Raw genomic sequence first — 21,452 nt, 5'->3', positions numbered from 1 at the left:
ATGAAATACACAGACAACTAGAGCATCATACTACTCAGCCACCAAAAAAGTGAGCAATTGTGTGATTAAAATTCTACACTATTGTGACTTGCCTAAGAAGTTCCAAGACTTCATGTGTGGTTATGTCTCATTGGTAGTCTGAGGTTGTCTCACTGGTAGTCTTGTATTGCTTAAAGGACTGTGGTTCTTTGCTGCCATCTAGAATTGCTCTTTTGAGTTAACAAAACATGCCTGTTGCTTTACTGTTCAAAAACTTTTTCTTGATGGCGTGTGCCTTATCATTTGCTTTTATGGCCTAGTTGTCCCTGCCCTTTGATGTGGTAGACTTTCGCCAAAGTTGACAATGCTCAGTCACAAACTTTTATCTGTTTCACAGGCTTTAACTTGACTTATATTTGCATCTCATGACACTTTTTTGATGTTAGGAATTTGTTAAATAACGTAACTTGGCATAGTTCTTTTATTAAAACTGTGGGTCTGCTGTCTGCTGTTTAGCTTTAACCAGTCTGGTTGTATCATAAACAAGGTTTGGGAAGTCAACTTTAGAGCACTGTGTTCTCTGTGCTCCAGGTTTACAGGGCAACTGCTGCCAACATTTAAGGTTTTGTAAGTTCTGGTTTTGTTTTTCATTAGAAATTAGAGGAAAAGAACACAAGTAGCCAGCTATATCTACTAGTTCCCATCGTTTTTTTTTTTTTTTTTCCTCCTCAAGTGGTGAGACCTAGTTCAGAGTTGGCCATTGTGTGTATATAGACCTAGGGGTGTTCTTCACGCATGCAGTTCACCTTGCATATAGGTACATTGAATTTCAGTTGTCATTCATTTATTTCCCCCTTCACTTAGTCCACTAACATTCTTCCATAGATTTTTTTTTTTTCCTTCCAACTCCCTGCAGGTGCCTGTACAAAATCAGTGGAGAGTGTCAAAAATATGATTAACCAACTTTAACGTTTAAGGTTTTGTATAGTTAGATACCAGCATGCACTGAGTAACTACAACTGAGTATAGGAATTATTGCATGTTCTTATGATTGACAATACTGTGCTCACCCTTATGTTTTTGAAATTTTACATAGTCAKATATGCTTCCTGTATATGATATCCTGACTGCTTGTGCAGTTCCAGTACAGATGGTTTTGTGTAGTACAAATTTAACTCGTCCTGTGATGCTACACATTGCAAGGCCTGTCTAAATTGCTTCCTGAAGGATTCAGACAGACAGCAACATGTTTATGCTACAAGTCTAATTTAGCACATTTTCAACTTCAGTTGTTTAAATTCCTTTTTAAATCACTCTGTGTGCAAATATAAGCAGGATTTTACAAGAAGGTTTCTGGAGTCCTTAAGTGTGTTTGTATCAAAGAAAGTTTTATTTGCACATCTTCAAACCAGCAAAGGTGTTTTCCTACAAAATTTGTGGTGTTACCCCTTACACTCACTGACTGCTTCTTACTGAAGTAAGGTGATAGGTTGTGTGCTTCTCTGGAACTGCTGTTTCCTTTTGCTTAAACTCATGACAGGCTTAAGCGTATGGACTCTTTGCTTGCTAGGAAAGCTCTAAACATACGGGGTGATTCTTTAGGAGAATTTATTTTCTGACAATTTCAAAACTTTATATTTCAACAGCTTGAACAACTTTTATATTTCAACAACTCAACTGAAAGCTTATAAAACTTATTCTTTCTGCTTCTTTTCTAAGATGTCCTTTTTTTAATGAAACTTGGTGCTTTTTTTTTTTTTTGAAGAATGTATCTAAGAAGATGGGATTTTCATAATGCTGTAGTGTATATGGCATTAAATAACACCTGATAAGTATTCTTAGATGCTTTCTACTCTGCACGTTATTAGTTTTTGTTTGTATATTTTGTCCTAGAAGAGAAAGTTTGGCCAGTTTCTAACACTGCTGAGCAGCAACTTTCCTTTCGGGTGATATTTTATTATGTTTGGAAGAGAAACAACCATTCTTAGCTTACAGAATCTTAATGTAAAGGTTTCACTACTTTTTTTCATTTTTATTTTCCCTCTTACCATGAGCAACTGCTTAGCTGTTTAACTATCAATGGACATAACACCTGCATAATGATAGGATTTGGCAGATACCGCTAAGAGTAAGGTGAACCCCTGCGCAGGCCAATAAAGCTATCAAACATTAACTTTCAGTTTTAAAATGCAGGGAAAAAATAATTTCTTCCCCAAACACAGGGTATGCATTCCTTACCAACATACTTTATTTAAAGCTTTGGAAAGTTCACAAGGTAGTCATGAAAAAAGGAGCTGCTTGCTTTCTGAAGGGTCAAAAATGTACACAGAGTACAGCATTCAAAGCTGCCTGTCTTTTGACACACCTTCCCACTACTTTTATTGGCTGGAGCATGTGCTAGAAGCTTACTGCCTGACTTTGCACTGGCAGTAAGTAATTTGAAGACAAGGCACAAACGTGTGCCAGCATTGTCACCCAGGCACGCAAGGGGAGGCTCTGTACTGCCGGCACCCAGGGAGCATGTAAGAAGGGTCTGCAGCATCGCTAGTGACATTTGCAAAGCTGCTTTCAGACACAAATGTCTGAATGGCCACCAAGAGTTGAAAGAAACAATGAGGGTAAGAAGAGGAAGAAGGTGAGGCCATGGCTGCCAGGTCATGGGGAGAAACTGCTTTTAAACAGGAGGGGGGAAAGTGCTGCCTACTGTTTCATTAATGATTTAGTGTTAGAATGACTGTCCTCTATATGATTAATGCAGTTAGAGTATGTAGCAACTTTCCTGTTGCAGTGTTCAAGGCCAGGCCTTGATGTTTTACTGTAAATGTCAGTGAATGCACATGGGTAGGGAAGGAAACACATTCCTCTGTCTTGTGATTGTCTTCCTGGGATGTAAATGGTAACTGAAACCCAAAGGCAAGGGTTTCAAGAAGCATGGGGAAAGAGCACAGAGGAAAATGCAGAATACTGGTTAGTTTGTATTTTTAGAACTGGCATTATTTAAATACTAGTAATTTTCTGAGTTCAGTTTGGTTTGTGAAATGTAGTTGTGGACTAAATCAGATAATATACATAGCTAAGCACTGTGTCAGGCTTTCCCTTGTGGTGAGGTGCAGTGCCTTCCCTTCAGGATGAGGCTGCCAAGAGGAATACAGTAAGAGGGTTATCCAGGAGTGCTAGGTTGAGACRGGTTTTCATTAGCATAACTTGAAACTTCCCCCCAGGGTAGGAGTGTTAGCAAAAAATGCATCTTTCTTTGTGGGACTGAGCTGCGTTTGAAAGACTGGGCTAGCTTGGATGCCTGCCTGTGGTAAAACCACGAGAAGAACAACGGATTTCTTCAGGGTAAAGGCTGCTCTTGTCCAGGTCCAGAATGTGTCAGCATCAGTTTTGTGGTACGGGGACGGCACTGGTGACTGCAATCACTCCAGCACTCTGTCCTTCCTGGTTTGATCTAGAAAGTGGAAACTGTTCTCTGAACTTGGAGGCAACTTGTTGCTGTGTTCCTCTAGAGGTGCTTCTCTGTTACTGCCCCACATGGGAATCACTGGATGCTACGTCCCTCTGCTCTTGGCACATGAGTGGAGCCTGTCACGTTCCCTGATTATTTTCCAAATTGTAAAAGCTTTGGGGGATGGTATTAAGGCAAGTCGGAAATTATTTATTTTAAGCCCCAAAGGGAAAGTATGCCATTTGTGTACATGTTTATTAGTAACTGGCACATAAAATTGACCTGCACTTGTACCACATGGATTGCATAGTTGTATCTGTGAGTGTGTCCTGCATGAGACTGTTACTTTGCTCTGTGCCAGTGACAGAGGAAGCTAACCATCATTCCTGGCATCTGTGTTTGCAGTGCTGGAAACCATGCGCAGTCTCTCTCGGACTCTTTCATCTCTTCTGCATTGTTTCATTCTCTTCTCCTTGGCAGCCTCTGTGCTGTGCCTGTTACTGATGCCCGCTAGCCAAGTGCCTCTGGTGCCAGCATGAGCTCACTGCCTTTCTCCCCGTGCCTGGGATGAGCTCCAGAGCTCTGCCGTGCTGTGGGGAGGCTGCTGCTTTCCTGTGCCCCTTAGCTGGGCATGAGGGCGACTTGTGACTGTGCACTTGCAAGTAGGTACTGTAACTTCTGGTCATACAACATAGACACAGATCCTCAGGCAGGATATAACTGCTGACAGCAGTCTTTAGGACAAACCTTTGAAGAAATAGCAACAGTAAAACAGCAAAAAGTTTAGAAGCTATCAACACAGGATTTTTTGGTCGGGTTTTCCAAACTGATCAGTGTTGAACTAGTACGGCTCAGCTCTGAAAATCCTACTCCACACACATACAGAGTATATGGCAGGATCTTAAGTGTGTTGTATTTCAGTGCTGTGTTATGTTTCCTTTAAAGAACATTGCTTTGAATTACGGGATAGATACTGCATTGTGTTCTCTGTGAATAGGCTCGACAGAGTGGGACAATAGTGAAATCGGCCATGTGAAACCCTTGGCTGAAATATTTAACCACATATCACTTCCCTGTACTTCGGATATACTCTTAGGTCTAACCGCTGAACCTGTGGAGAAAATAGGTTCACTTCTAATGGCAAGTTTTCATTAAAATTAATGGATTTTTTCAGATTGTTTTTTAAGATGAGATCTTTCTTACTGATTTTCAATTAACTGGGTTTTCTTCTCCAAGGAAATTCTTTATTAATATTTATTTAATTCATATTTAAGATGAATTTATTGTTAACGTACAGTTAAGTATACATATTAGTGTATATACATATTTACATATATGGGGTATATATAAACTCAGTAATTATATTAAATGAAAAAATATTTTTGTAGTTGAAAATCCATCAAATGTGTGGTGGGATTTTGTGGGGGAGGGGAAGGATTATTTATTTATTTTAACCAGCCCTATTAGTCACCCTTTCACTTACCCCTTTGTGGAAAAATTAGTAAGATTTAACTTGTTTCATTTTGCAATTTTATGTATTTCAATTCAGACCAATTTCCTTCTACATAAATCAAGTTCAGAACAAAGTGCTACGTTCAGATTTGTGCAGTGTTGAAACTACTTTGTCCAGAGAAGTGACGAGATTTTTTCTCTCTTTCTTTCCTGCTAAGTTTTTGTACAGACAAATCAGAATTAATCATACCAGTTTTGATTAAATGTTAGTGTGAAGTCAGAAGAATTCTCTTCATGTGTTTTGTACAGCTCCGCTCCTTGCCCCTTCCTTTATCTCTTGTTCAGTTCTTTTGAAACTATTTACCGGGGGAGAGAATACTCTATGAAAACACCAGAGCAGCATTATCTGGGAAGGCCCTGGATTTTGCATTCCTTGCGAAGTAATCCTTTTAATGGGAAATGTTATGTTGGCTTTTTTTGTATAGCCAGCTAATAAGTCTGATCTGCATCCTTTTAGATCCCAATAATAGCTTTTTTGCATAGTCCTCTTCTTTCAGTTTGACATGACTGCGCTGGATTTATAATGAAGTTACGGGGATTTCTGGTGGTGTTTTTGGTGGGTTTTCTTGGACAGCTAATTGGGGACATTTTGTTACAATTAGAGTTATGGATGTAGTTTCATATGCTATTCGTCCTTTTTAAACAAAGGGTTTGAGGCTATGTTCTTTCCTATGTTGATAAGCATGCACAAGTATGCTTCATGACAAATCTGGAGTTCATCATTTTTCCTATTTTCATATATATCTGCTTTTCTTGATGTTGGCTCTAGCCAGGTTCTACTGGAAAGCAAAAAAAGAAAGAAAAAAAAAAAAAAGATTTGCTATCAGGTTTCCTGTTAAAGACTGACAACTTGAAGATATAGTGAGTAATGGCATGACTGAGCTAAGATTGCTTCAAGAACAGCTGAGCGACTTTAGAATGTCCTAGTACCCTTTGACTTGCACCATGTAACAGGTGCTGGGGAAAGCAGGAAGTAGAGAAGAGGGATTTTTGCATGTATCTGGTGTACRAAATATTTGGATGCTGCATTTGTATGTGAATAGTTTAAGTGGGTTTTCTTTGGAGGTGGGGTGGGGAGGGGCTCTAAAGGCTTATTTTATACTGCTATTCCTGGGAAATGACTCAAGATATTGTGACAATCTTGCTAGTGACAATTGAGGGTTTTTTTGTTGTCAGTACTGAAATACATGTTACTGGAGGGCAAAACTATAGATGCTATTTGGGTTATTTTACACCAGTCCTTGCTTTTTTGTTTTTAATTTTTTTAGCTTTTTATTGGCTTCTTAGAGGAAGARGAAGGGTGGAATATTGGCTTCCAGCTCACGTCTTGCTGTTCTTTACTCAAGCAAGATGAGTCATTTATATGCCAAACCGAATGCCACATCATTAGTGGTGACTTTCTGTGGATTAAATGTGTCACTTCAGAAGGAGTTCCTGAATACTGTTTGTTGTGTAGATTAGGCTATCAGGCTACCACCTGGGTTTATAGAGCATTCAGACAGATGCTACAAACAGGCTTTTCTTTAGAACATCAGAAAGAGTCTGTTCCAGGTAATCAGAAAGGTCACTGATCAGTTCTGTTCTGTAACCTGTCACATCCTCAAAGCTATCAGGGACACAGATTACTTGTAAATTGAATTTCTGAGTTTACTATGGCAGAGATATTGCAGTGCAAAGAGATATGAGTTTGAAATGGTTTTAAAATGCAAATATTATTTTCTGGTTGTTGATTTTAGCTGGTGTGCCGCACCTTCACTGTCTTCCTAGTTAGTACAGATATGCAGTGATACTGAGGTGGGCCAACATTAACAGCAAGGAAGAGAGCTTGTGCTGTAGAGCCTCACAAAGCTTCTTAGCTTGGGCTCTGTGCTGCAGTCACAAGTTCAGGGAAGAGGCAACAAAGGGTGTGAGACAGTAACCCTCAGGATGCAGAAGACAGTGACATAGCAGATGAATGGCAGGGTTGAGAAAAACAAGAAAGGGGAGTGATGAAAACAAAAGGTGGTAATAAGTGAGACCTGCCTAAGGAAATATAGGGTACAGTTGTCCTGACCTCATTGCCTGCAGACACACTCCTCCAGGTGCTCCATACCCCCTCTTCCCCCAGATAAATACTATAATTCCCTTGTTCTCTACCCCCAACCCTACCTTACTTGAGACTCACTGCTTTAACTGGTAGAATTGTAATAGTGATTTTCACTGGTGCGTTCTTTCTTCAGGTTATGACTTCTGTCAAGTCCTCCAGTGGTTTGCTGAAAGGGTTGACCGCATCATCCTGCTTTTTGATGCCCATAAGCTGGATATATCTGATGAATTTTCAGAGGCTATTAAGTCATTCCGGGGCCAGGATGACAAGATTCGAGTGGTGCTCAATAAGGCTGACCAAGTAGACACTCAGCAGCTGATGAGGGTCTATGGTGCACTCATGTGGTCCCTGGGAAAGGTGATCAACACTCCAGAGGTGCTGCGAGTCTACATTGGCTCCTTCTGGGCCCATCCTCTCCAAAACACAGAGAATAGAAGACTCTTCGAGGCAGAGGCACAGGATCTTTTCAAGGACATCCAGAGTCTCCCACAGAAGGCTGCTGTGCGGAAACTCAATGATCTCATAAAGAGAGCAAGACTTGCAAAGGTAAGAAAAGATGAAGACTTAAGTTATCTGAATGAGCAGTCTTTTCCGTCCTTTCCATCTGACTTGCAGTAGAATGCCTCCCTAACTTTTAGAGAAGGGATTCAATGCCTTTGGTGGCCATTAAAGGTATTGTTTGCTTGACAGAGGGTTGAGGTTTTTTACCCTGTACAATGAGGTGAACTTACTACTATTTGAAGTTAATCCACTTTGTTTTTTAACAACAGTTGGTATGTACGGAGCTTAAAAAAGGGGCGGGGGGGAGGGGAATGCAGAAAAACAACCGAAACTACACCTATGCAACAAGAACAAAAAAATTTGAAAATGTCAAGTGAACTACCTTTCCAGTGAAGACTACCTGAAGGCTATCTAAGACCCCAGAAAAGTAATTCTCTTCCTTCCAACCTTCCATATGATCACTTATACATTTAATCCATTAGAGCATAATGCCAGCCAGTTGCTGTGGAAAAATGTTTTGACTAAATACATGTAATACCCTGGAATTAGAAGATTAATTAAAAGGTTATTACTCGTAGTGAAACTCTGATATGCAGATATTGAGCAGAGGTGCTTGTGTGTTAGATGAAACTCTTTACCTCAAAATAAAATGTAATCTCTCAGATTATATCATCTTCATCTCCAGTCCCAGAGCCCCAGTCCCACTTAGGCAATATGGACTTTGTATCATTATATCCAGAAAAATCCATCTCACTGTCCAAAATGCAAGTTCTGTGTCCCTGCAGTAGCTGGCCCCCGTCACTGTTCTCCCCTTGTTTTCAGCTCTGGAAGAGCACTTGTGTTGCGTGCAATTTCCAGTCATGAGCTAAGGTGTGTGGGCAGTCTGAGTGCGAGAACACTGTGACTCTGTCTACAGCTGACTATTGAAAATGTGTTTAATTTTTTTGCTGGTTCTCTAGCTTTCTTAGATGAATAAGTGGATGTCACTTTAAAGCTCTTCTATCACCAAGTTTTGATATCTATTTGTAAAGCCTTCTGATTACATTTTACACTAATCTGCAGAATCCCTGCTTAACATTAGGTTCAGCTGTCCTTTCTTGTCACAGCCCAACTAGAATAAGTTTTGGTTGCTGTCTGAAGTGTTTCTTTACCTCTCTCTCTGATTCTGCAGCTACCACTAGATTAGTAGTTGAAAGTACTGCCAAGCTTCTTGTTTTTAAAAAACTCAAGAACAAAATGAACGTTGGTGATGCAAGAATTACCATTTGTCACTTGGAAAATGGGAAAAGAAGGAAAAATAACCTCAGAATGATGACACGTTTAAAGCTTTTCTTTGTAGCCTGAGCTTTAGGGAAACCAGTAACAATTGCTTTTGAAAATTCAATTTACTATCATGTTCCTGATATTACTGTGTTAAATATTAAACTTTTGTTGTCATAATCTCAGTCTGTTTTGTAGACATTGTTGGTAGCTTTTTATTTTCATTCATCGCAATCATTTTGGAAGTTAAAGAATGTCAGAGGCAGATGGATCGTTTTGAGGTGTTTTTACTTAATGTAAAATAAAAATGGGTAAAGGTGAATGCAAAATATAATGTTCATAGCTCATGCTGATATGACAGCTGCAGAAGGACAATAAACTGCTTATCTGCAGGGTAGTAGCAATGTAATGCTTCCTGTGTCATCTTTTCACCTTCTGCACTGAATTTACAATACTGACGCTCAAAAGTCACTTTTACAGCGTTGCAAAGTATTTACTTATTTGTCCAATTTCTATATCATTCTGTTTGTTAATCTCTAAAACATGTACAAGAACCCARAATAAACCAAGCAAACTGTCAACTTGCTGTCAAATTTGGGTTTTAGCCTTTTTTTTCTTCTTATTTTAAACACATGTGACTCTCCCATTTCAAAGATGGGAACTATTATCTTTAAGAAACATGTGTGGCTATTTGCAGATCTTAGATCACTGAGCATGCACATGCAAAACTGTTAGTGCTTGGAAGCTATAAACATACTTTTCTCTATCTTTGCTAGAAGTATTATTTTAAACATAAGTTCCATAAAATTACTTCAGATTATTTATAAACTGCTAGAAATACTTGTTGAATTAATTGTCTGTCATTATGGAGAAATAGTTCTTTCCCCTATTAGGTGTGTGGGGGGGGTTGTTTTTGTTTTATGTTTGTTTGTTTTAGGGTTTTATGTAGAAAGCTGGGGGTCTTTTTCTTCTCTGCAGAAATTTAAATTTATTTGCTGTTGAAACGCATGCACTCTTTAGATATGAGGAAGTGATGTTGAATACACACACACACACACACACACACACACAAAATCATCCATATTTGCACAGCTATTGTGTTAAGTCTGCATTGTAATGACTACTCAGTTCAGTCTTGAAAATACTGAGTCATTTGCTTCTAAGGCTCTTCAGCAAAACTAAACATTTCAGGACTATTTCTGGATCTTTGAGTTTAGTTACACTCCAGATACTTTCCATACATTTCTGTGGAGACTGCAGGCCTCTCCCTTCTGTTTCCAAGTTAAGGACATCAGTGCACCCATTCCTTACCTCCTCCCTTGCCATGATTACGCAGGCATCTCTTATTTTGGTGTGAGATTTCCAAAAAATTCTTTCAAGCTCTGGGAATGCTGACTGACTGTTTCTCAACAATTATGATAAATGCAAGGTTTTTTTATTTTTTCTTTTTGAAGACAGGAATGTTCCACTTATGTAAAAGATGCTCTCCTTCTTGCCTTCTGCTTTAAGCACTTTTCTGTAATAGCTTTGTTGTGTGGTCCAAAATGCAATGTTCAGTAAAGATAGTATTGCACAGGGTAGTCTGAATAAAATCTGAGGCTTGTAAATACTTTCTGCTGTGAAGTCATACGTACTTATGGATTCTCAAGTTTGCCATGGAATTCCAAGGAAGAAGCAGGTATATCAAAAGTGAAAGTTTGGATCTTAAGAAATGCAAAGAAAAACTGGCTACACCATTTTTCTTTAAAAGCAAAGAGGAATTTTTTTTTTCCATTTTCCAGTAGACCTTTAAATAAGTAAGGAAAGGAGTGTGAACACAGTTTTCCTGTGCAGGTTATGTGTAGAATTTGTACAGAATACCATGAAGCATGTTCTGTGGTGTTTTGGTAGGCATTAATTATTGTACTCATCACCATATCTGCATAATTCTTTTTTTTTTCTACTGCTGCTTTTTTGTTCTAGTCTCTTTCCCCAGTCCTTCCAATTTCAATTCTTTAATCTATGCTTCAATAGTTCTTAAATTTTAGTTAAGAAGAAAAAGTACAACTTCTGTTTTGGAAACAGCTGCTACTTTTTTTATTATTATTATTATTATTATTATTATTCTCTTAATGAAGAAAGGCCTGAATTCTTTAAACATTTACACTATTAAGGAGGTAATTTAACTTCTGAGCTCCTTGCAGGAATAGAGGTTAAGATAGTCTGATTACTTCAAGTTGTCATAAACTTGTATTGCTTCTAAAAGAAGCCTGCCCTTGTGTTCTCTTTCTTGTGCAGCATGAATATCTACATCTGCACAAAGAGCTGGATAAGTGAACTCTTGTGGGTTAAGAACAAGAGCAATGCACACAGTTTAGGTCCTTGACCAGATTGGTATGTGGCCCCGCAGATCCTGTTGTTGGTACAAGGTGGTGGGAGGGTAATAAGGGGAAGAGATGAGCGGCTGAGCGGTAAGGGTAGAAAGGAAGTGCAGGGGCAGGATGGATCTGCATCTTTGGCAGTGCTGGATCATCTTGATTATGTTACATGGGAAACTCAAATTGCTCGGAAAGTATTGATGTGTTTTAGGGCTTGTCAAACTAAATTAATGTCTTTCCTTATATACTGGAATGACTCTGCTTTTCTCTTTCGGGCTTCACAAGGCAGCCAGGGCATACTCTTATTACAGCATGCTGAATGCTCTGTCATCCTTTTGGGGCTGCATAAATATAGATTCTATGTACTTGCTTTTCTGGGAGTGAGTAGGAATGCAGTGTCACTTAAGTTAGATAGCCCTGTCACTTAACATACTTGGATTACTTGAGGCATAACCCCGTTCTTTTCCACAATAATATGTTGTGGTAAGGCAGATGGAGTTACAAATCTCAGTCACCGAGATGRATGGTCCAGTATGGCTGGAGCTCGTCATATGACCTGTAGTGTCTGGACCTGTTTTGGGGGCCTTGCTTTCATTCTCACTGTTGGTACTGATACAGTGTTGTACCATGCTTCTCCTTAAATTGCACTAGATTTTTCAAGTGTCCATCTATAAAATTTTTATGTGTTTCCTTTATCTCTGCTGAAAGGAATGCTGAAAGCAGCAAAAGCTAGTTAACACCTCTTCCTGTAAAGATGAAGTCTAAACTGTATGGTAACTGCAAATATCTCCCTGGCCCTTTCGGTGTAGCTTTTTAGACTGCTCTACCTTAGTTGTTCCACAAACAGTGGTTGATAACATGTTGTCCTTGAGCTGACTTATGGAACACATTCTTTCTGTTTCTTTTTATGGCCTGGATGAGAACATTAATGCTGATAATTTTAGATAAGCAATAGTTTTGATTTCAACTTTGCTTCTTCTTAGGTCCATGCTTATATCATCAGCTATTTGAAGAAAGAAATGCCATCTGTATTTGGAAGAGAGAACAAGAAGAAGGAACTGATCAGCAGATTACCTGAGATCTATACCGAACTGCAAAGAGAATACCATATCTCAGCAGGAGATTTCCCTGAGGTCAAGAAAATGCAGGTAAAACAATAGAGTACAGTTCTGCTGAAATGATATTAACTTTCCAAGAGGATTACTAAATTACAAAAGATGGGACAGGGTCTCTTATTGTAGTTTTGGAGTCTTCAGGTAAATGGCAAAAGAGCAGTAGAAATAACAACCACTCTAACAACCACAATAATGCTAACTCCCTAACAGAGTTGTTATGACTTAAAGTACTGCAAAATGAAAGCAATTGATAATTTCCTTAGAGTGTAAATCCACTGTTACAAGTTTATAGGAACTGCCATAAGGAATTAGACCTTCTGCCTTTTTAGTCAGTATTGTCCCCCGTGGCAGATAGTACTAGATGTTTCAGAAGACTGTGCAAATAAAATGGCAGTGGATGCTTACGGGTTAAGGTGGTACATGATTCTTGTCCTAAATGTGGGTATTTATATCTCCTTTAAAATGTTATCAGATATTTATGTACGTGAGAACATACTTAGACACTCATTCATATTTATCCTACTCTGTTCTTGCTATTATTTATGCTATGGGCCAGTGAGTCACAAAGGCAATGTGTTACCTGAAAAATGCAACTTAGAGGCTATCACTTTTGAAAATGTTGCCTTTCAGGTTTTTTCCTGTCCTTTTGAGCTTGCATTCTGTGCAAAAAATAAAAAATAAAAGTTCTCAGTTTATCTTGCAAACTTTTAAATGCTTCTTGTGTCTCTTCCTGTTTCTTTGTTGAATTTTGTGCAGCATTACTGCCAACTTCCTATGTCACTACTTCAGTTTTTTATTTCTGTACTCCCTCTGATTTGAGGTGAGTTGATTAGAAACAAACAGGTATCCTGGGGAAGGACAGCTGTGCTGTTAGTGGTTAATTTATCCCCAAACCTCAATTTGGCAATGAGGGTGGATTGAAATGAATACTTTCCAGTCATTTAGTTTGTGTAATCTCATACTAGGCAACCTTTTGATCCCAGATCCCTATGGCACATAGGCTTCTCAGATGGTCTTTGAATTAGAAGGTAATTCAGTGTCCAGGTCAAAGAACATGAGATCAGGAGCCTGTTGTCTGGTCTGACTGTGCTCTATCCACACAYGTAGTGGAGAACATATTTCACGTTGACACTTATGTATCATCCTAACAATTTATATGTGGTGTATTCATGCTGGTGATCAGAAAGAGCAATGACTAGCTTTTTTCATTAACCTACCTACAAGGATGCACAAGTTTCTCTTATGAATTAAAATATTTAATTTAGAAATCAGTTTTTGCATGAGTCAGTAAGTTATAGACAGAGCACAAGATCTGTTTCAGTTAGGTTTTCACAGCAGCAAGATTGTTGAGGAGGRATTTCATGAAGTTAGGTTTTAAAAAGGGATTTGTTTGAAAAAGCTGACTTCTCCTTTCTTCCCATACCACATTCTCTTTGGGATAATGAAAGGTGATAATTTGTCAAACTGGATATCAAAACAAACTTTTGAACGGAACTTTATCAGACTGGTAGTGCATATCTCTAAGCCTTAGCAGCAGATGGCAGCAAATATATAGATCAGAGATCAGTCACTTCTGTGATGAGGAAGGAAATTGTGAGAAAACAGCAGGTTTGACCTTTGCTTTCTAAAACTTATTACATGTCATAAATTTATATTGAACAGTTGCAGTAAATCAGGTGACTGCATAAACTTTAGCCGAATAGAATGGTTGTTAGCTTTTTTCTCCGGGAAATCCAAAGGGCTTTGTGCAATTGGGCAGTTGAGTGCCTGTCAGTTCTGTGTGCATTAACAAAGCAGTTTGCCTGTACTTCAGGTTTCTTGGGTTGGCATCACTGTAGTTCTGATGAGTGGCAGAACAACTCCCTAAGGGAAATGAGATTTGTCAAAGCGGCTTAACATCATTTTGACAGACATTTTTTCTTCTTACAGTTTCCACTGTAACTCTGCTTTCCCAGCTAGCATTTTTTAATGTAGAAGTCTAGACTCTTAGAATATTGGCTTTGTTGCAGTCAGTATCAGTTTTGTCATTAGCACCCAAGAGGCCATAATATACACAGCAGGACAAAAAGTAAAATCTTAATTAAAATCAGCTATTACGACAGCTAGGAAAGCTCTAATCTGTTTCTTTTTGATTAAGGTGAGCCATCTCTAGTAACTGAAGACTTTCAAATGAATACCTTGTAGAATAGTATGTTTCAGGAGCTGAGAGACAGTCTGCAGACACAGACTTAATCCAAATAAAGGTTTGCAGCTTTTTAGATGGTTTTAGGTGTATAAACATGAAAGTACCCTGAAAAACAGAATCTGTGGTAATATTTTAATAAGAAGTATATGCTGTAGAACAATAAGAGCCATATAAATTACACTATAATATATCCTTTAATAAGAGCTTATAGGCTGCTTTTTGTATCAAGAAGGAATCCCTCCTAGAGGACAGTGACTATTGGTATGCTTGCTGTAATGTCAACAGGATGAAAACCCTTCTTGGCAAGGATTGCCCCCACCACCCATACTTGCAAAGCTTTGTCAGTGTCATTGTCACATGATGGTTCTGCAAAAGTGACAACTGATTAGATAAAATTTAATAATTGCCTAAAGCACTTTTCAATTTTTCTGCTCTCTGACATAAAACATGTTCAGGCTTTTGTTGAAATAGCACATCTTGCCTAACAAAAATCTCATTGAGGTTAGTAGGAGTTCATGTCCAAGATGAAAACTCAGCCAGGACTGTATCACTGCATGAATTCTAGCAGCACTTTCATAAAAATGCTGCTGCTATAATCCCGATACAGTAAGGCTTTTTTTTTTTCTTCTTCTTCATAACTTGACCACAAACAAGAAGTTTAATTTATAAAATCAGATCAGTCCTGCAGATACATGAATTTGTTTAACCTTACTCTTGCATAGTGTTAGCAGGACTGAGGCCCTGCTTGCATACTACTTTTGATACTTGGAAAAAAATCACCAAATGGAAAGTTGTTAGGTAACATTCATCAACTGCCATGTTTTCATGCATTGCCATTTTGAAAATTATACTGTGAATGTACTTTAATAGAGGAGCTCATACATTGTTGCAAAATTGTCTCAATGTATTTGATCAATATATTAGGTATATGATAGGTATTTTTATGTTCACTTTACTTCTCCTTTAAGAAGAGTTTGAGTTTCGGTTGTGGAAACTGCTTCAAAAGAGACCTTTACAGATCGTTGTCGTTTGAAGCCCATTCCTTAATAACCTTTTCAGTATAATCAAGTTTTTCTAACTGTACTGTCACTGAAACCTTTAGTAGATTTTTTTTGCTTATTTATATATTTGTCATTGACAGGAGCTGCTGGAGACTTGTGACTTCACTAAATTTCACTCTTTGAAACCAAAGCTAATTGAAGCTGTGGATAATATGCTGGCCAATAAAATTGCCTCCCTTATGAGCCTAATCAGCCAGGAAGAGAGCAGTATGCCCACACAGATGGTGCATGGTGGGGCATTTGATGGCACCATGGCAGGACCCTTTGGCCATGGATATGGAGAAGGTGCCAAGGAAGGAGCTGATGAAGAGGAATGGGTTGTTGCCAAAGATAAACCTGCTTATGATGAGATTTTCTACACTCTGTCACCAATCAATGGAAAAATATCTGGGATCAATGCAAAGAAGGAGATGGTGATTTCCAAACTACCTAACAGTGTCTTGGGGAAGATCTGGAAACTTGCTGACTGTGATGGCGATGGAATGTTGGATGATGAGGAGTTTGCATTGGCAAAGCATCTCATCAAGATTAAACTGGATGGATATGAACTGCCTGGCACATTACCTCCCCATCTGGTGCCACCATCTCACAGGAAACCTCTGCAGACAGCAGAGTGAAAAATACAGGGAGAAGAATGAGGATTTGGGATACCAAATGTGTTTAAACCACCAAAGTTGGAAATTAGGCTTAGATCCTTAAACCTCATAGCACATTCCATGCAAGTTGCTGACATTAGAAGTGTAGTAGCAGGAAAACACTTGTGCAGTAGTTCCTGCTGACCTTCACTGAGACATGCTTATCACAAGTGCCTTGTATAGATTTATCACAATGTGTGATGCAGGGTGAAAAGGTTTTCATTGTCTTGCTTCCATGTCTTGCTGCCTTTACAGCCATAAAGCAAAAAAGACCATGTATAAAATCACCAAGCTTCGCCAAACCTAAATGCTTAGCAACTACAAGTCTCTCCAAACTGTTTTTAATAAGTGTAAGGAAGCTCTAAACACAAATTCACCTGCCTGGAATGTGTTTATGCTAAAAGCATACTCTAGACACCTGAGTGAATGTCAGCATTTGTATAGTTTAAGAAAAGGCAGACCTACAAAGAAATTTAAATTTTAGGGTGGGTTGTTTTTAGTTTGGGATAGAGAAAGAGAAGAGAGTCAGGAGAACAGTCTTTTAAGAAGTGCTCAGAATACATGAGCAGATTTGTTTTTAGACTTCAGCAGTTATGGTTAAAACTGCAAAATATTAAAATGATTCCTTCAATCTGTCATCACTGTGTCCTGTTATAATCTGAAGAACTGTTTATTCTATTTTGTACAGCACTATATGTTCAGTATTCTCAGTTAAAAGAACTGAATCTCCCTTCTTCCTTGAATTTGGAGTTTCTTTTGAGGTTTCAGGTTAGCTGCTCTGCAGACCATGAATTCCTGAATTGTTCAAAATGATGGTGGAATGTTTTCATAAGCTAAAAAAGTCATATGTTTCTATTGAAACAAAGCCTCACTTTCTGTTCCGAAAAGGTTCACTGTTGCAAAGTCAGCCTCTTCACATTGAGTTGTGTTGGGAAATTTTTGTGAGTTAATTTCTACTTACAGCTAATTATACAGGTATCTCTAATTATGCAGGTATCTCTGTATATGTTACATACATATATACATGCACTATAGATATATTCGAAAACTTTAACTCTTTCTGTTGCCAGCATGTAGCTGACAAATACAAAAGAGTTGTTCCATTCCTATGGTGGCCCATTTGAAGGATGGGGCCACTAATAGGAATCTTCACATTGAGATTAATAGCTGATCCCTCCAAATATTATTCCTTTATTCAAAATAATCCAAGAAAGGAATGGATGCTTACTAAACATTCATTTTCTAACCACACAATCAAAATGTTGAGCATATCAGCTGCTCACAACTCATTTTGAAGAGTATCCCAGAAGAAGGTAGATTTTTGGCTCTGAGCTTCAAAGTCTATTGGGGAGGGCCGGTTCCTTTCTGAAATTGAACCTGGCAATCATTTTAGGTCTCTGCATATGAGCAAGAATTGATTTGTACTCCACTTGTAATATAAAATACCCTACATATCAAAGGTACTGTAACTTTGAGCACTCTTTCTCTGAGTCTCAGTAAGTGGTAGCAGTAGTGCCTTCTGGGACAGAGAAAGCCAAAAAGTGTTTTATCATCCTTGCAGTGGAGGTGGGAAGGGAAGAATTTTGAGTTTTGTCTCTGACTTAAGATTTACACATTTACATGTTCAGATTTGTAGGTGATCTAAGAGCCTCAGCTTTTATCAATCTGGTTTCATACTTCAGATCTTTCCAGACCCCTTATCTTTCTGCATCTTGTCTATTCTGATGTGAAATTATGAACCTTGCCAGGGCTGTGCCATGTGAAAACAATGAAGCATTTTTAAGTAATGATATAGAAGAACTCCTTTACTCTGCCAGATTTTCAGGCCTCTGTATCAAGAATACCCTGGCATAGTTGATCATTCTTGAGGACTTGCTTGTTTTTCATTATTGTTATTAGATTTTTCTCCTGTCACACAGGTATACTAACTTTATTTCTCTTGGATCTAAAGTAGGAACCAAATCTGCCATAGTGCATCTCTGTGCACTTTAACAGTTATGAAACTTGACCATAAGTCTAACTGTATGACTGTATGTCTGCAGAGTAACTGATTTTTTATGTAATTTATGCAAAGTATGCAAAATGTATTTCTGACTAAAAATATTCTATAGATATTGGGGTGTTTTAAAAAAACAAAACAAAAATGCCCCAACCTGCACAATTATTAATGTGTGCTTGCTCATGCRTGTAGTGTCTGCAGTCAGTGACAAACTCATACACTAATAACCAACCTGACTAGTGTTGCAAGGAAAGCTGCTGGGAGAAAGAGCAAGTTTGTGTATTGTGACTACTGTAGTGTAGTGAGAGGATCTGGGAAGCTGCTGGTCTTCTAGCTGTGCCTGCCTTACCCTGCCCTTCAGCTGCACAGGATTCCCAGGTGGACTCGTGTTCTGAATTACCACTGTGTGTAGTTTCCAGGGGTGATACTCTCAACACTTTGGAGCTGTGTGATCCCGTGCAAACATCCTTCTGCAGTGAAGAGGGAGGAGAAGGGTAGTTTCTCAGTGACTTATTTATTTTATTTTTCTAGCTTTATTGGAAGTAAAATGGAGAACATGGCCTTACCCCCCCCACCCCCCATGACAGTGTACTAACTTGGGGTTGTGGAGACAACTTTAAATGTGTCATTTTGATAAGTTAAAACATTTTGTCTAGATATATCTAAAATATATATGGGGGGGTTGATTTGTTTTTGTTTTTTTTCCTACAAAACTTGAGGAGGGGAAGAAGAAGAGGAATGCACAAAGCATGTATAGGAGTACAGGTGGATTCACTCTGTTTCTGTGGGGAAATAGAAATGTTTCAGGACCAGCATGCAGAGCTAAGTGCATAAATGTATTTCTAGATATGTGGTGCAGTGCACTGGCATCTTAACAGAGCTCATACTTACTTGAAAGTATTTCAAGTACATTTCATGTAGTCTTTAAGCCATGGTTTCTTAGGCAGCTAAACTGATCTAGTAGCTTGTTGCTCAGAGGAGGGGATCTCTTTCCTCATTGCCTCCTCCCAGACCTGTTGCCCTGCTCCCTTCACTTTGCTAACTGTGTGGTTAGTAGGATCTGTCTGCAAGCCAGTTCAATTAGCTAAACCAGCCACACAAAACAGTTTGGATAGTGTCCTGCTGACATTCTTCAATGCATTAGGAATACAAGGAGGAGAGAAAGGAGCAGGATTACCTTCTCTCATGAAATTGTGCTTTAGTTAGTTATTGAGAACAGCAGTATGATGTAACCTTTGTTGTTCACTTCAATGTCATTGTTGATTTCTGCTCAGGAAAGACCAAGATCTTGGATTTTATGCCTGGGACTTTGGATTTGCTCCAAGGACATTCAAAACTGTCAGATTCATTCTGTAAAATCGGTGCTCTGTGGTGTTGTCCACTGCCTTAAGCCAGAGTAGAGACTGCTGCTTTTCACCTCTTTCCCAGCTATTCTGCAGCACAGTTTTTACTTCCCAACTCTGATTCTRTTCCCACAGAAATTAATTGGACTTTTGTTACAGATTTAAACAGAAAATGAAGGGGTCCAGTTCATAACCACACCACAGGACAGCAAGAGCAGTTTAAAGCTGTGACTGTTTGAAAATTGTGAGTTTAGAAAGATTTTTAGGTCAGGATGAGGTCCCAATTGTTGGAGTCAAGGATGCTATGGATTTGTAGTCCCAGAAGCTTCTGTGGAACTTGGTCTCTAAGAAGCAGTATCTGGCCCTTGACTTTCAATAACTTAATACATCTCTAGTACTTGAAATGCACCTTTTTTTTCTCCTCACTCCCTTCCCTTCACAAGATGCACTCAATTTGGTGGCTGTTCATACAGTTGGAATTCAAGCAGAAAATTCAAAGTATATGCTTTATTGGATGTGTGTAACATAGCACTGAGAGAATGGATGTAAACTTTTTCTACTTCACGTGCTCACTTTTTCTAATASTTTTGTTAAATATTGTATTTTCACTTCAGAGGCACTCTTTTCTGAGGGAATGCTTCACCTGTGCGGTGTGCTTCAGTTTGTCCAACTAAGCAAACAAAGTTGTAAGTTCATTACTGTTGCACTTTGATTACACAATAAATTCCATGCAGATACTGTAATATATTTTAATATGCTTTGTAATCATTTTTAGGGAGCAGTGATAAAAATTGCTGATTTAATAAACTAATATTAAACTACCTGAAATTTTCTTTTGTAAGCTTCTTTCTGAAAGGGCATCTTTCAGTGACTAGAATTTTGTAATTCTGCAACTTAAGGTTTGTAGGCATAGTGGCTTTTTGGCAAGCTGCTCGCTTTCCCACCTCAGTTTGTGTCCATAACAGGTTATGGCTGTTCCTTTCTGTGTCCATGAACTTGTTGCTGAAATTACTGCCCATAACAAGGCTTGACTCCAGAATCTAAATTTATATTAAAAATATATATATAGTTCGCTTTTTATAGCAAAACATAATTCTGAGGTTTTCAATGCAAGTCCAAGAGTGGAAGATAAATCAGACTTCTGTGCTGATTGAAAGCTTGAAACTTGAGCTATGAGAGACACTTATTTTATTAACTTCAATGGAAGTATTAACAATGAAAAAATAACAGATTAAATGGCAGTTTAGCAGAAAGTACTTTATTAATGTTTGCTCTAAAAATTCAAGGGCATCTTCCACACCATGCTACCTACTACTTATAAATAACTAATGAAGTCAATAGAGCATTCACTTTAATGTGTTTAAATTAATTCATCCTCCCTTGTTTCTTCCCCCATATACAAACATACAGTTTATTTGAAACATCTCCAAAGATGCATCTGTGCAGGATGCTCCAGAATTTAGATAACACTCCTACGATTATCAAATGTCAATTGCTGCCAAGTTAAAAGGTTTTGTGTATAGCAGTAAGTGTTAGCAAGCCATGCCATTTTGCCTTTGGTCATCATGAGTTATGTCACATGCAAGAAAATTTATTTCACATGCAAACAGTGTTGAGGGTCCCTGGGGGCTACACTACTGTCAAAGTGCAGTGGCTTGTTTGAACTGTTCCTTTTCAAAATCAAATGGTTTAGATAAGACAAGGTTTGGTTTGGGGGGAGAGGGAGGGTGGCATGGTTTGGGTTTTTTGCATAGTATGGTGTTCTGCATACTCCATATACAATACATTTTGGACTGAAAAACTTACAGTATACTTTAAATCTGCTGTACACCACAGTTTATATTTGGACAACAGGAAAAGTTCAGAACACCTACAGAATCACAGAATCGCTGAGGTTGGAAGGGACCTCTGGAGATCATCTAGTTCAACCCCCCTGCTCAAGCAGGGTCACCTAGAGCACATTGCACAGGA

At 38.5% G+C, this 21,452-nt stretch overlaps 1 protein-coding gene across 2 annotated transcripts in view; it reads left to right on the top strand.

The window, feature by feature from the left end:
• EHD4 (EH domain containing 4) overlaps positions 1–20,313 on the top strand; it is a 34,625-nt gene extending 14,312 nt beyond the window's left edge. For both annotated transcript variants that reach the window (XM_026061663.1, XM_026061661.1), the window contains exons 5-7: positions 7,159–7,571; positions 12,127–12,291; positions 15,585–20,313. In XM_026061663.1, coding sequence (XP_025917448.1) covers positions 7,159–7,571; positions 12,127–12,291; positions 15,585–16,121 — 1,115 coding nt within the window. In that variant the 3' untranslated portion in view covers positions 16,122–20,313. The remainder of the gene's footprint in view (positions 1–7,158; positions 7,572–12,126; positions 12,292–15,584) is intronic.
• The last annotated feature ends 1,139 nt before the right edge of the window (positions 20,314–21,452 follow it).

Source organism: Apteryx rowi, unplaced genomic scaffold, assembly GCF_003343035.1.
Source record: "Apteryx rowi isolate R43461 unplaced genomic scaffold, aptRow1 scaffold_183, whole genome shotgun sequence".
NCBI lineage: Eukaryota > Metazoa > Chordata > Aves > Apterygiformes > Apterygidae > Apteryx > Apteryx rowi.
The sequence above is the reverse complement of the archived record's forward strand: the minus strand, read 5'-3'. Positions and strand labels throughout refer to the sequence as shown.